Source organism: Salmo salar, chromosome 15, assembly GCF_965601325.2.
Source record: "Salmo salar chromosome 15, fSalSal1, whole genome shotgun sequence".
NCBI classification, from domain to species: Eukaryota; Metazoa; Chordata; class Actinopteri; order Salmoniformes; family Salmonidae; genus Salmo; species Salmo salar.
The window spans coordinates 78151486-78167283 of record NC_138305.1 but is presented as its reverse complement, the minus strand read 5'-3'; the positions used below and the strand labels follow the sequence as shown (position 1 = coordinate 78167283).

Here is a 15798-nt window from a genome sequence, read left to right as displayed (position 1 = left end):
ATCTTGAATTAGTGAATTGGCTAATATTTTATTCATTCATTAATTAATTTATTCCTTTGATCATCCGTTCATTCATTTTACCACCAATGTCATGACCCTTATGACCATGTGAGATCCAACGGTAGGCGAAATGATATGCTATATATATACATATCAGAGCCTAAAGCCGTTTTTTGTTATGGGTCATAAATAACACATCGACCAGATGTGTTAATTGGATGTGAGATTTCGTGGTATTGTTAATAACATCAGATGATTTTCACACACTAATGATCTTTAAACACCCCTCACCTTGTTATCTAATAATTACATGCAAGAGTGCAACAAAGGCAATTTAAAATCATTATAGCATTATTTGATATAATTTCTGTCTTTTTTTTGTTGGTTCAACAGATTAAAGGTAGGCCTACATTAAAATAGATTACTTTTATATGTCGACCTGCTGCATCTTTGAACGCTTTGACAGCTGCCTGGCATATAATATCAAAGTGCATAATGACCACATTATGCACTTTGACCACATGATAACACATTATGTCAAATGATGCGTCATACTCAGTAAAACGCTTCCATTTTTTTTTTTGTTATATATTGACGCTGGATGCAGACTGGGCTACTTACATCTTGAAAGATAGAGATTCCTTGATTTTGGTTCTTCTGCTGGAGCTGCTGCTGTTTCCTGTGGTGGTCATGTTTAGCAGACTGAAGACATATGGTGATCATTTCTGTGCATGCCAGCATTTTGAAAATATTTTTGAATGCAATGTATTAACTCTGAATGAATGACAGTCCTTGGTCCTGGTTATGATGACCGTGGTCTATCCTCTGATGCTGCTCATATGACGATAGGCTACCGCCTCGCTTTCTGTTCGAGGAGGCTGCTCTCCAGTTTGCACATCAATTTGATTTGACAACATAAGAAACTCCGACCCCGCCTTTCCACTGTCACGAGCGAATTGCTATAGATGAAAATATATGTGGAATGCACCATCTGCCGGCGAGCTCTTGTGTAGCTTACAGTTTCTAAGACCAACCTGTCTAATTAACGAGAGCTTTTGAATAAACTGCAATTGAAAAGGAGGACAAATTAAGCAGGTTATGATAATCGTAGAGATACATTATATAACCATATCTATATAATTATATAAAAGTGTTCTATTTAATTATATGATAATGATGTGTGTGAGTGATAGAGAGAGAGAGATGAAAAATAATGAGCACTTTGTCTCGTTGGTATGACAAAATGTTCAACACAAATGTGACATTCGGAAACCACTATGGGCTGGTCTGAAGCTGTATATTATTCATACAGTATATTAAGGTTAAATATACATTGCACAGAAGTGTTTGTTTTTGTATGCCTATATTTCACAGTAATTACACTTTTATTAATTACATCACAAACCGCAGCAATTAGACAAAAAGCATTTGGGCTAGCCTATCCTCAAGTGCATCATGTCTTTTTACAACTTGGTTACTCCCAGTCCCCAGCCTGGCCCCCTACGTGATAACGTATGGGTGTGAACAAGAATAATTTTCGAAGAATATTGCATAATGCTGACAACGTCACTGCCCTAACTTTTGACGACAGATTCATCTCTGTCTATTGCTGTTTTGAAGTTCGTCCTCAGTGCAGGTCAACAGGTAAGATGTTCAGAATTATTCTATTTGTTTGTCCCTATGCAATTTAGCGAGCATAATATTATTGCTTATGATACTTCAAATTAGGCAATTCTACACTTGTAGGCTAAAGGAACCCATAAGTAGACATGCTGTATGTCTATATGGTCGTTGACAGCTAGCCTACATGTTAAGTTCAGGAATGTTAACATAAGAGTTTTGACTGTTACCTAAATAATATATAACAGCCAAATACATTTTATGTCGTGCTTCTCATTTTATCATCTCTAAGTGCTAAAAAAACAACAACAACAACAAAGATATAAAGAAAGCTATAAAAAATGCATAAAGAAGATAACCCTAAAACCATAGATGGACTACAGGAATGCACATAGTGTGTCACTTGAATGTGAATAAATGTAAACTGTGTTTGGTCGTTACTCCTCAAGCATTAGGGTTAATGGTTTAGTTCCCTGGGACGTTTGACCGAATAATGGCCTCATAATGCTCAGCTGCTGTGGATCTAGATAGACTAACTTGGAGGTCAGATAACCTCATACCACAAGAATAAACTACAGATCCTGAGAATTGTCTTCTAATCCCCTAACCGCAGACCAGCTGAGTAGCCATAGGGGTCCTATATTCTTTACATGAAATGCTCGTTAACGCTAAGGATTAGTTAGTTCCAAACAAAACAACCATTAAAACAATGAGTGCGGAAACCTTTATTATTATTCTTATTATTACTATAATCTGAAATGGCTGGCTTGGACTTTTTATTAATTAGGATTTATAAACTAGTTTGGTCACGGTGACAGAAATATTATAGGCCAAATATGTCTGTGTTTTGTCATCAAAAATTAAATGACTTCCACGTCGTCTCATAAGATTCGATTTTTAAATACACTGACGCTCACTAACAATCGTCCACAGTCCCAGCGCAATGACGTCTTTTTGTCGGAATCTTGCTTCAGCACCTTGCAGAGCATGAAAAGCGCGCGCCTGCACAGACAAGATAAGCCGCGCCCGCAGGCACACCTATTCCATCAACTCTCTTTATTTTCTTCAAACGTAAATAATGGGCCCCACTGTTCACACATTTCTGAAACAATTTCAAATCACTAAAACCTTATATTGCTGAAAGTTTGATTCAAAGTTTGTTCCCCTCTCTCTTGAACATAGTACCATAGTCCTATATTTCGTTTTAATTTCCCCTTTAAAATGTAAGGTTATGAAAGATTCTGGAAGATGGTGGCAATAGCATTACATAGGCTACTTCAGGACTATTGTACATTAGCCTACAGTGACCTTAAACTTGCCTAAGCCTGTTTAAAAGTACTGTAGGCCTAAACTAGTGTAAATAGCATTTAGCATAGATACAACATCTATAACAAAGTGTCAGAATTGTATGTTTTAAAGGTCTTATGTCCTATGTCTCGTGTTGATCCAGAGTCAAAACTGCTTCAAGAGCCATGGCCGCTTTTCTTCACCGCTGCCCCTTCCTGAAGTCGGCCCCCAAGCCTGTTTTGCTGAAAACTGGGGCCGCCCTCCTCTCTATGGCCGACCGATGCCCCATGATCGCCCGCCAGATCACTGTTTGTGCCTCAATCCCCAAGGAGAGGAAGACAACCATCCATTCTACCCAGTCAGCAGGCATCCTACCCCTGAGTGTGGACTCAAAGCATCATTTTGCCCAATCAGCAACCCAGGTGGCTGTCTCCATGTCCAAGGGATGTCCCTTTGTCTCCAATCAGATTGGCATGGTAAGAGCGAGCCCTGAGGTTCAGGAGGACGTCCCGACGGATTCTAACCCAGGTAAAGACAACACAATAGTAGTTTATTTGTTTATTTGGATCCCCATTGGCTTTTGCAGAAGCCGCAGCTACTCTTCATGGGGTCCACAAAAAACACAGAACATGACAAATAACAAAACACTGATACACTGATAGACAAGGGCAGACACACACAATTAAAATACAATGATATACAAACAATACAACTAAAAAAGAATACAAACAATACAACAACTAAATAAAATAGTGTGTGTCTGTGTGTGCATGTGTGTGTCCCCTCACAGTCCCTGCCGTTCCATTATATGTTAATAAGTTAATTTAAAGCAGTTAACTCAGATTAATACTTCAAGAGTTCCGTTGAAAGTAAAAGGTTGTGTCTCAAAAAAGTATATTTCCATAGTCAAGGCCTGTCTTACCTATTGTCTCACCTCATCTAACCTGGTCTATACCTGTCTCACCTCACCATACCTGGTCTAAACCTGTCTCACCTGACCTAACCTGGTCTAAACCTATCTCACCTAACCTGGTCTAAATCTATCTCACCTCATCGAATCTGGTCTAAACCTCTCACCTCACCTAACCTGGTCTATACCTGTCTCACCTAACCTGGTCTAAACCTGTCTCACCTCATCTAACCTGGTCTAAACCTGTCTCACCTCATCTAACCAGGTCTAAACCTGTCTCACCTCACCTAACCTGGTCTAAACCTGTCTCACCTCACCTAACCTGTCTAAACTTGTCTCACCTCACCTAACCTGGTCTAAACCTGTCTCACCTCATCTGACCTGGTCTAAACCTGGTCTAAACCTGTCTCACAAACCTGTCTCACCTCATCTAACCTGGTCTAAACCTGTCTCACCTCACCTACCCTGTTCTAAACCTGTCTCACCTCATCTAACCTGGTCTAAACCTGTCTAATCTCATCTATCCTGGTCTAAACCTGTCTCAACTGATCTGACCTGGTCTAAACCTGTCTCACCTCATCTAACCTGGTCTAAATTTGTCTCACTTCATCTAACCTGGTCTAAACCTGTCTCACCTCATCTAACCTGGTCTAAACCTGTCTTACCTCAGCTAACCTGGTCTAAACCTGTCTCACCTCATCTAACCTGGTCTAAACCTGTCTCACTTCATCTGTAGGCCGTCATTGTAAATAAGAATTTGTTCTTAACTGACTTGCCTAGATAAATAAAGGTTAAATAAAAACATAAAAATCTCTCATCAACCCTCAAACAGGAAAGACTGGCATGCATGTTGTTGATGTTAGTTCTGTGTGTGCAGTTAAGGGCAAGGCAAGGTGTGCTGCTCTGTTTTGAGCCAGCTGCAGCTTTGCTAGATATTTCTATGCTGCACTTGACCCTATTACCGGACAGTAATAAAGATGGGACAAGACCAGATCCTGAACAACTAGTACAGTAGATTTTTGTGTCAAAAAATGTTGATATTTTTATAACAGACATACCCTTCCCCATCTTCACAATAACTTTGTCAATATGACTTGACCATGATAATTTACCATCTAATGTTATACCTAGGAGTTTAGCAAACACAGCAGACACACTTTGGTAGACACAAACAACAAGTCCAAGTTCTAAACACAGTGAAAAAATGTACACTTGCCCCAAAATCCTATTAAAACCAGCATCACTGAAGACAAAGAAACAAACTGGGGTAAAAATGGACGAACATAGCATAAATGAGAAATACTTTACAGTATAGTGCATACTGTTATACCCCTGCTCTCTGTCACAGGTATGAAAAGTTCTCTTTTGAAGGAACTCGAGGACTCCATCATGGTGAAGTTCCAAACCCCCAGAGTGTCCCACCTCCTGAAGGACAATATAGGTGAATCAGTTCATAAGACCAGTGTGACTCGTTTGCATTGACTCAATCAGAGGATAAGTTGCACTGTAGTTCTACAATAAATTATATTGACATAATACAGTATATAACTCGGAACTGTTTTCAGTCACACTTCATATTAAGTGGTAATTTGATACCAGTTTAATGATTATTGCATTGACAGGTACTGTGTAAATACATTTACACAAGTTGTATTACATACAACTTATCTGTTTGCACAGCTTTTAAATTGAACGGATTACCAAGTATAGGCCTACTTACAAGCGCGTAATCTCATGCAATAATTATGCACAGCGAAATGAGGTTCAAATGCAAGCAATTTGAGTTGATTTGGAAATGGGCTCCCGAGTGGCGCAGCAGTCTAAGGCACTGCATTGCAGTGCAAGAGGTGTCACTACAGTCCCTGGTTTGAATCCATGCTGTATCACATCTGGCTGTGATTGGGAGTCCCATAGGGCGGCGCAGAATTGTCCCAGCGTTGTCCGGGTTTGGCTGGGGTAGGCCGTCAATGTAAATAAGAATTTGCCACATTCAGGTATCACTACTGGTATGTAAAGTGGGACCCAATTTTCTTTTCATTCAATGGATAAATGATGATTCATTCTTCATCATATTAAAGAAGTTATTGGATCTAGAATCACATGTAACTTGAGAAACTATATGAATGTCTTTTGAATAATTTTAAGTCTTTCACAAAATAATTTGCTGACACTATTATACTTTTAACCCCTACAGTGGGCCCCAGTTTCGACTACGATGGCTTCTTCGACAGGAAGATCTCTGAGAAGAAGAACGACCACACCTACCGCATCTTTAAGACAGTGAATCGGCGCGCTGACGTCTTTCCCTTTGCCGAAGACTACTCCATGGCCGGGCGGGAAGGCTCCCAGGTGTCTGTCTGGTGCAGTAACGACTACCTGGGCATGGGAAGCCACCCCCGGGTCCTCAACGGAATTCAGTAAGCCAGACATCAAGATTCTTTCTCAATTCCTCTTTCCTTGATCCTCTCACATCCTCTCTCCTCAAAGCGCATTGGAGAAGGGGAGGGAGTTTGGACCTTCTCTTCCAATATGGTTGAGAAGGAGGCGAGGAGATTGGATGCAAGGAATCACAGAAAGACAAATAGAGACTGAGCCCATGATGTAGTGCAAAAAGACCAAAGACTAAATTCAACCGAATCAATTCCTTAGATATTCAATTAGATATTCTGTTTACATGTATGGCTCATCATACTGCAGTACATTATATTCTTACGCTACCCCCAGAAGAAAAGCTTAGTCTAGAAACCAACCAGTTCAATGTTCAAGAAAGTTCAAGTACTGCTTTATAAAGTTCAAAGCAGTTGACCGTAGCAAGGGCTAAACTAAATATTGAACAAACTCGCTGTATTAATGACAAAATGTTCTGCATTAGACAAAAACATTACGAGTATGGTAATAAACCAAGCTCCTTGCCTATCAATTGAAAAAGGAAAAATCCGAACGCAAGATTAACGCTATTAGTTTACAGAATAACTCAGTCACCTATGACCCAATTTTTGCAATCCAACTATTCACCTCATGAATTACAATCATATTTAGACAGCAGTTCTCTCCCAAAACTATCCTAACCAGCGCTTCTGTTTCTCAATTATCCTTTTACCCTTGAGGAAGTGTTTGCAGCAATTAAATCTATGCCTAATAATAAATTCCCAGGCCCAGACGGCTTTCCTGGTGAATTTTACAAGCAGTTCTGGCCAGAACTATGTCCTATATTTACATGATAGATTACTTTTGTGTTAAGGGAATTTTGCCTTATTCTATGAATATACCAGTAGCTTCTATCAGTGTCTTGCTTAAAAGTGGGAAGGGCTCATTAGAATGCTCTTCTTTCAGACCGATAAGTTTGTTGAATTTTGATTACGAAGTGATAACTAAATTGATAGCCAGAGGATTAGAGGCTCTATTACCCTCGCTTACCCTGATCAAATGGGATTTATTAAAAACTGGTATTCATCGGACGATGTTAGATGATGGTTTGATGTTATCAACCATTTAAATGAGACTCCTTCTATATTGTTGTCATTAGATGCTGAGAAGGCGTTCAACAGAGTTGAATGGAATTTCCTTTTCTCTGTTTTGCAAAAATGTCATATGGGTGCTAATTTCATCAAATGGGTCAAAGTGATTTATACCATTTTCAGAGCTATGGTGTCCACCAATGGTTTAAGGTCACAAGAATTTCCCCTGAGTAGAGGGACCCGGTGAGGCTGTCCTCTGTCTCCCATTCTTTTCGCGATGGCCGTCGAACCGCTGGCAGAGTCCAGACGTTCTAATGAGTGTTCCATAGGTCCCCTTATTGCAGATCAGGAACATAAACTATCTTTATATGCAGATTATATTGTATTGTATGTTGTCAATCCAGTGAACTCCATTCCACATATCGTTGATACTAATGCCTAATTTGGCTAATCTACAAGGCTAATCTTATCAATTCTAATGCCTGTTTGCTAAATAGCCAGCTAGCAGATGAGTTGAGTTTGATCTGTCCCTTTTCTTGGAAACCAAATGGATTCAAATATTTGTTCTAAAGAATGATCTAAATGTATGAAGACCTGATTTGTTGGTGCAGTCTCCCAGTAACTATGATCGGAAGGATAAACATAATCAAGCTGAATTGTCTTTCCAGATGTAATAATTTATTTCAAATGTTGACCTGTTATTTACCTTATTCTTTTTTTATTATTATTTAAAAAATAATTGTATCAAGGTTTTATTATTGGTCAGCCCAAACTCGCAATTTGATGTCTTGGACTTTGGACAGACACTATGGGTTCAGATTGAAGCTCAATTTAGCCACCTTTTACCTCTAAAGAATCTTATGTTTGTGAATCGGGTCCAGCATATTTGTGATAACAAGAAGACCTTTACTATGTACAACACATGAATGGCATGAGCAGACTGTACAAAGTACTTAGGTATTTCAAACACGTATTCTATACTTGCGTCTATCTCTTGTAATCCTGACCTGCCTAATGTGATATCAAAGGTCGACCTCTATAGGCGATGCTTGCTGGGTCTTATGAGTTTTGCTGACCTGTTCCATAGTGGCTAGAAGACAATGAAGTAATTTATCGAAATCCGTAATGAATACAACATCCCTGGTACGGATTATGTTAGATGTCTTCAAATCCAAAATGTTTTCCTTATGATTATTAAAGAAGGAGAGCTGAGATCTCAGTTGTAAGAAGTTGAAGAATGAATAACCACATCTATATCTATCAAAGGAATCATTTCTAAGATGTAGTGTACATTGTCAAGACAATGGGAATCCGCCTTTATCCCTCTTTAAAGGATGTGGGAAAACGATTTAGGTATGGAATTTGATGAGGAGGTATTGCTTGAGATCTGTAATAAGATACACTACCCATTTACTAGTGTGAATATTAAGGAAACAAACCAAAAAGTATTTTTCACGTTTTATTTTACTCCTATTAAAGTAAATCATATGTTCCCAGACACCTCAGACCGGAAAAGGAACCTTTTTGCACCAAAATAATTTGGCAATGCAATAAGCTAATGGATTTCTGGTGCTCTATTCATACAGGCACTCAGATTATTTTATATATTGGTAAAATCTCAAACCCTTTACCTCCTTAATCACATTCCAAATATTAAGCTTGACTCAGACAAGGTTGTTGATAGCTATTTCATACTTTGCAAAGAAATGTATTATTGTGTGTGGGAAAAATTAAAACCCACCCACTTTTCAATTGTCGTTAAAATAAGTTGCAGATTTTTTGCAGTTAGAAAAAATGACAATGGATTTACAGAATCGTGGTCCCACATTCCTAAAAGTATGGTCTCCTTTACTGTCCTTTATTGGAAAAAGCTTTTAAAAGGTATTCGTGCAGCCTGAGACCCAGCAAGTATCCTTGTTTCATATAAAGAAGGTGGGGGGTGACGATAAAAATAATAATTGTACTAGTTTATCTAAAAAACTCTGAAAATATAAATGTATTATGAAATTGTATCAGCTGCTATTTGTCACCAAGTTATAATGCTAACTACACATTAACTACATTTTCTGATGATAATTGTACCAGCTGCTATTTGGTATTTGTTATATTTATACTATTAAAACCAATTTGTCTTTATAATTGTTATGGGGAAGAAAAAAAAAATTCAAAACATACCTTCTTTGATGTGTTGGAGCTGAGGTTATTGTAAGATGTGATATTTGACTGTGATTCTTCTTGTATTATCTCAGGGATGCCCTGAGTAGGCATGGCGCAGGTGCAGGAGGTACCAGGAACATCTCTGGCACCAGTAACTTCCATGTGCTGCTGGAGAAAGAACTGTCCCAGCTCCACCAGAAAGACGGAGCTTTGGTATTCTCATCCTGCTTCGTGGCCAACGACTCCACCCTCTTCACCCTGGCCAAAATGCTGCCAGGTTAGCCTAAACCCAGGGCCCTCCCGGGTCTCCAAGCTGAAAGTCAAACGTTGACAGAGGATGAGAGGTAGCATGATCCAGGATCTGTTTGTGCTATCTTGCTAACTTGTGACAATGACCATAGGAGTTGACAAGATAGCAAAACAGAGGCCTCCTGGGTGGTGCAGTGTTCTAAGGCACTGCATCGCAGTGCTAGCTGTGCCACCAGAGATTCTGGGTTCGAGCCTAGGCTCTGCCGCAGCCGGCCGTGACAGGGAGGCTCATGGGGTGACGCACAATTGGCCCAGCATCGTCCGGGTTAGGGAGGGTTTGGCCGGAAGGGATATCCTTGTCTCATCGCGCACTAGTGACACCTGTGGTGGGCTGGGCACAGTGCACACTGACCAGGTCGCTAGGTGTACGGTGTCTCCTCTGATACATTGGTGCGGCTGGCTTCTGGGTTTGATGTGTGCTGTGTCAAGAAGCAGTGTGGCTTGGTTGGGTTGTGTTTTGGAGGATGCATGGCTCTCGACCTTCGCCTCTCCCGAGTCGCACAGAGTTGCAGCGATGAGACAAGACAGTAACTACCAATTGGATACCACGAAATTGGGGAGAAAAAGGGGTAAAAAAATAAAAATACAGCAAAACAGATCTGGGACCAGGCTACATTCCAAAATACATTAAATACATTATTTGTACTATAATGCACACACTCTATCATTTCAATGAGAAGAATAGTCAATATTAGCATTTCATTCTAATCAGAACTTCAGCATTGCTTTCAAGGGCAATGTGGTCACATTAGTGGCACCAATCTACATTCCAAAATACGTTATTTGTACTATAATGCACACACTCTATCATTTCTGGTAGACATAGAATTAGAAGCTCATTCTGCCTTGTGGGCTCTCTGCTTTGAAATACAGGCTGTGAGATCTACTCTGACATGGGGAACCACGCTTCAATGATCCAGGGCATAAGGAACAGCGGCGCCAAGCGCTTCATCTTCCGCCATAATGACAGCCAACACCTGGAGGAACTGCTGAGTGGCTCCGACCCCAAGACACCCAAAATTGTGGCATTTGAGACCGTGCACTCCATGGATGGTAAGTGTCATGAAATGGGCTACACAGTCATGTTGCATGTTAGTTTATCTTTGGTTGTCTTTCATAATATATATTTTGCTAGGGGTTTGTGGTGGTTTAACATGAGATAAGCAAGCAGTATTATTTACTTGTTGCTAATATTTTATCTTACGTCCTCTCATATTAATATATTAAGTTCTAAAAATATAATATCCCAGTCAGTGTTGATTTTGAGTGCTACACATTTCATAATTCTGTATTGCTTAGTGCCTCTGTAATAATATCCACGGTCTCTCAGTTATTTACAGTAAAAGGTGGTACATCCTATTTCATCTCACTCGCTCTCAGGTGCTATATGTCCCCTGGAGGAGCTATGTGATGTGGCCCATCGCTATGGGGCCTTGACGTTTGTTGATGAGGTCCATGCTGTGGGCCTGTATGGAGCCCATGGGGCCGGTGTGGGAGAGAGAGACAACATCATGCACAAGATTGACATTGTCTCTGGAACCTTGGGTAAGAAATAAACAGGTTTGATAAGAGTGTCTATGTTTTATGGATTTGTTGTTGTTTTTATAAGTGTATTTTGTACCATGTTGTATTGCATTTTATTCTGTACTATTGGTGCTTCCTCTTGCCCATGGCTCACCTAAAAAAGAGATTAATATATCAATGGGAATCACCTGGTTAAATAAAATAAAAATAAATAAAATAAACAGATGTGTCTACTGTAACAAGGACAGTTCTTGACTAGGCCAACGAGGGACACCAGTTGATTCCCACTTATTTCATTTGTTTTATTTCAAGGATCTAAAAAATCCTGGATTTGCTACCACAAACTGAAGTAGTAATATGTGTTTATGAATTAATTGAATTATACACACTTGCAGTGAAGCAGGTTCCATCATGGCTATAACCATGTAGTCTCTGTCTGTCTTAGCTTGTCTCAGAGCTAGGGAAATGCCCCTCACAGCAGAGATAGATTTGATTGAGCCAGGTGAGTCTCCCCTGGAAGAGGTCCCATTTAACCAATTAATGCCAATTAATAACAGATTTTTACATTGTCAGCTCAAAGATTTGATCCAGCAACCTTTCAGTTACTGGCCCAACACTCTAACCACTAGGCTACCTGCTGTCATCAGGCACAAACTGACATTTATATCGCTGACATCGCAGTAACAACTTTCATCATGCTCTGGTGTTGGCTAACGGAGGGAACGGCAGAGGCTGCAGGCCAGGGGATATACATATCAGCTGTGGAAGTGCTCCCACACACCCAGTCTGGTCATACTGATAAGTCTCTCTAGGAGCAGTTTCTGTGAAAAGTTGCATCTTATGCATAGATCTAAGGTCAGCTTACCTTCTCTCAATCCTAACCTTCACCATTTGAAGTTAGAACTCGATATTACTTCAGATCAGCGCTTATAAAGGCAACCTTAGATGACAAGGTGGTATTAAGTAAATCTAGTCTTAGGCCTACTTATTTCAGAGTATGTGGTTGTCAATCTAGCTAGGTCACATTGGGGTCACATTCAAACTTGATCAACACTATTTGAACTAGGAATACTCCATCGCTCCCAAAATCCAGTAATAGTGTACACTAACTCCAATAATCATAATGGTTCATTGTGATTTGAAGTGTGTTTGTTATAATATAATATAAGTTATAGATATTGTATATGCCTTTTATTGTATATACAGTACCAGTGAAAAGTGTGGACACACTTACTCATTCCAGGGTTTTTCTTTATTTTTACTATTTTCTCCAGTGTAGAATAATGAACTTTCAACAAGGCATACCTGTTAATTGAAATGCATTCCAGGTGACTACCTCATGAAGCTGGTTGAGAGAATGCCAAGAATGTGCAAAGCTGTCATCAAGGCAAAGGGTGGCTACTTTGAAGAATCTCAAATATAAAATATATTTTGATTTGTTTAACACTTTTTGGTTACTACATGATTCCATATGTGTTATTTCATAGTTTTGATTATTCTACAATGTAGAAAATAGTCAAAATAAAGAAAAACACTTGAATGAGTAGGTGTGTCCAAACTTATGACTGGCACTGTATACAAATCATTCCATTTGATAATGATTTATTCTTCTTCTGTTTCTTCTGTTTCTTCTTTTTCTGTTACTTCTTCTTCTTCTTCGCCATTGCTGCAGGTAAAGCCTTTGGCTGCGTGGGGGGCTACATTGCCAGTAGTGCTTCCCTGGTGGACACGGTGCGCTCCTTCGCTGCAGGTTTCATCTTCACTACTTCGCTGCCCCCCATGGTGCTGGCTGGGGCCCTGGAGTCTGTGAGAGTCCTGATGAGCTCCGAGGGCCAGGCGCTGCGCAGGGCCCACCAGAGGAATGTCAAACACATGAGACAGCTGCTCCTGGAGAAAGGACTGCCTGTGGTCAACTGCCCCAGCCACATCATCCCAATAAAGGTACTGTAAGAGATTTACACTGCTACTACATCATTTGTGTTGATAAGGAGACAGGACGAAGACGGTTGGATATGTTGAGCAGAGAATTATGGGTACTGTAGTACATGTTCTATTACTAGTACAGCGTTAAGATCAGTGGATACCCTAGCTATGTCACTCCAGTTATGAGAGTTACTGTGTCATTACTAGGGCCCTGCCTTTTTCTCAGCTTCTTGTTTCTCTGGTAGTTTTGTCCTCCTGCACCAAGACATAGATAGTTCCTTCTCTTGACACCTTTTAAAAAAAATGTTTTAAATCATCCCATCTTGATAGTTGAATCATCTCAAATAATGATCTAGTTGCCACAAATTAAGCTTCTAAGCATGTGGATTGTCTGTGCACCTCTCATTTAACTGGGTCATTTCCGTGACTAAAGGGATATAACATTTCTAGAGATTAATTATCTGAGTTAATTATCTGATGTGTTAATTATCTAATGAGTAGGAAGGTTGTGAAAGTGCCTGAAAAAGCCTGCAGTGACACCTTGAGTATAGTTGTAAGTCGAAGATGTCATAGTAGGCCAGGTAGTGGAGAAAAAGGCCCTAGTCATTACTACTGTGTGCAAGAGGTACTGTATTATACCAGCTTTGTTATTCCACTGGTATACCTACCCCAGAAACAACATGTAATCTATTATCAAAATATTTGACCACTCAAACTACCTCTGTAGCCTGAGTGCCAGTCTGTTTACTGTATGCTCTCTTACAAACCCTTATTGTATTCCATAAGGAGTTGGCAAGAGAGCAGAAACAGACTGGCACCCAGGCGGATCATTCTATACATGACAGTGATGCAAGGATGTAATTTGAACCTGTTTGAGCACAGCACACTAAGTTCATTATCGAGATGATAGACTGTATTTGTGTGTGTGCGCATGCATTGTCATCTCTCAGGTTGGTAACGCGGAGCTCAACTCCAAGGTGTGTGACATCTTGCTGGAGCGACACAACATCTACGTCCAGGCCATCAATTACCCGACCGTAGCCCGAGGTGAGGAGCTGCTGCGTCTGGCTCCCTCCCCTCACCACAACCCTGCAATGATGGAGTACTTTGTGGGTGAGTGACCAAGCCATCTGCTGCTACTGCTCTGACAGGGTTTCCCGTAGAACTGGCCTGTGTTCAAGCATCTCAGAGTAGGAGTGTTGATCTAGGATCAGGTCCCCCCTGTCTGTATAATCATATTCATTATGATCTAAAAGGCAAAACTGATCCTAAATCAGCTCTGAGACTCTTTGTGAATACGTCCAGTGGTGTTCAACCCATTAATGGTCAATGGTCATATTCGACACATCAGGGGGTACGGAGAAAAAAAACGACCAATAGTATCCTTCCTCAGTTTATTCAGTGTATTCATACAAATGTGATCCCTGAATAACCTCTGAATAGACTTAAAATAAGATACTACAGCAAATACTACTAGCTGTGTTAGCCGTGACTCACGTTTCTTTGTGTTTGATTGACAGAGATTGATTGACTCACGTTTCTCACTTTGATTGACAGAGAGGCTCGTGGAGGTGTGGCAAGAAACGGGGCTCCTTCTGAACGGGCCGGCGACTGTCTCCTGCACCTTCTGTGACCGCCCACTGCACTTTGACCTGATGAGCGAGTGGGAGAAATCCTACTTTGGCAACATGGAGCCTCAATACATCACTGTGTCCGCATAGTACAAAACTCCATTCATTATACATCATTATCATCACATAATTGCTCTTATTTCATACCAGGTTTCATTCAAACAACGTACGTACATATTATGTAGACTACACATTTTAATCTTATCTCATTCGCTATTTATTTTCTGTGTTAATTGTTTCTAAAGTAACTTGCTATCCCCAAAATATTTAAGATTACATGCATAATTCCGTGAACTAAAATGTGTGCCCCTTTCACATAGTGACTTAAAACGTAAAACCTGCACATGGGCACTTTCTAAAATAACTATTTAATCTCAAGGTGATATTTTGGATAGATTTCTGTATCAATTGTCTTGTACTTTGGTCACCCGTAATAGTGAAAGACCACAATCATGAGTTGTCTCACTGATATGTCATTGAAGCTGAAAATATGAAATAGAATTACTATTCAACTTGAATGTAACAAATTGAATGTAAAAATAGCAATACTGCTGTAGAAGTGATTTGGTATATTACACAGGAATTCAAAAATAAATAAAAATGAATTGAAATAAAACAAAAAGTGTGTGTAGTTGCATCTTTTGAAAATAGTTTACCATCTTACTAGTTCTGTAGTAAAATAGCTAAATGTAATTACACAGCAATAATTTATGCTACTTGTTTGTTCCTTTGGCATTTTTTCAAACAAGTACCACATGGCAATATAAGGTACCAGGTATCAATATTGTGTTGAAGTATTGTTCTTTGTAAGCACCAAGGGATACCCATTGTTTCCACATAATTTTCTATTAAAATCCAGGAACAATATAAGTAACAGAATAGTCACATATTACACATTTATTCCATAACTTTTCCATGTCTACAAATAGTAATGGCTACAAAATACTACCCAAGGGAAACACAAGTTATTCTATTAGGC

At 39.7% G+C, this 15798-nt stretch overlaps 2 protein-coding genes across 3 annotated transcripts in view; one reads left to right on the top strand and one right to left on the bottom strand.

The window, feature by feature from the left end:
- The window catches only part of LOC106572152 (N-terminal EF-hand calcium-binding protein 1), a 46924-nt gene extending 45991 nt beyond the window's left edge, over positions 1 to 933 (bottom strand). The window contains exon 1 of the mRNA XM_014146046.3: positions 622 to 933. Within this exon, the coding sequence (XP_014001521.1) occupies positions 622 to 741 (120 nt within the window). The 5' untranslated portion in view covers positions 742 to 933. The remainder of the gene's footprint in view (positions 1 to 621) is intronic.
- Positions 934 to 1481: 548 nt separating this feature from the next.
- On the top strand, positions 1482 to 15441 carry LOC106572153 (aminolevulinate, delta-, synthase 2). 2 transcript variants are annotated; one of them, XM_014146047.3, is made up of 10 exons: positions 1482 to 1644; positions 3071 to 3435; positions 5166 to 5258; positions 6012 to 6234; positions 9525 to 9709; positions 10615 to 10794; positions 11122 to 11286; positions 12938 to 13206; positions 14139 to 14301; positions 14746 to 15441. In XM_014146047.3, the coding sequence occupies exons 2-10, from the start codon at positions 3093 to 3095 to the stop codon at positions 14907 to 14909; spliced, it is 1785 nt and encodes a 594-aa protein (XP_014001522.1). In that variant the 5' UTR covers positions 1482 to 1644; positions 3071 to 3092; the 3' UTR covers positions 14910 to 15441. The 2 variants fall into 2 exon arrangements, with proteins under 2 accessions (XP_014001522.1, XP_014001523.1); XM_014146048.3 differs by lacking the exon at positions 5166 to 5258.
- The last annotated feature ends 357 nt before the right edge of the window (positions 15442 to 15798 follow it).

What these genes read in the sequence shown, in the direction of transcription:
- LOC106572153 (XM_014146047.3), top strand. Translation starts at nt 3,093, where the DNA reads ATGGCCGCTTTTCTTCACCGCTGCCCCTTCCTGAAGTCGGCCCCCAAG. An exon ending in CGGGTCCTCAACGGAATTCA is followed by an intron (nt 6,235 to 9,524) that starts GTAAGCCAGACA and finishes GTATTATCTCAG; the next exon opens with GGATGCCCTGAGTAGGCATG. An exon ending in GCCACATCATCCCAATAAAG is followed by an intron (nt 13,207 to 14,138) that starts GTACTGTAAGAG and finishes GTCATCTCTCAG; the next exon opens with GTTGGTAACGCGGAGCTCAA.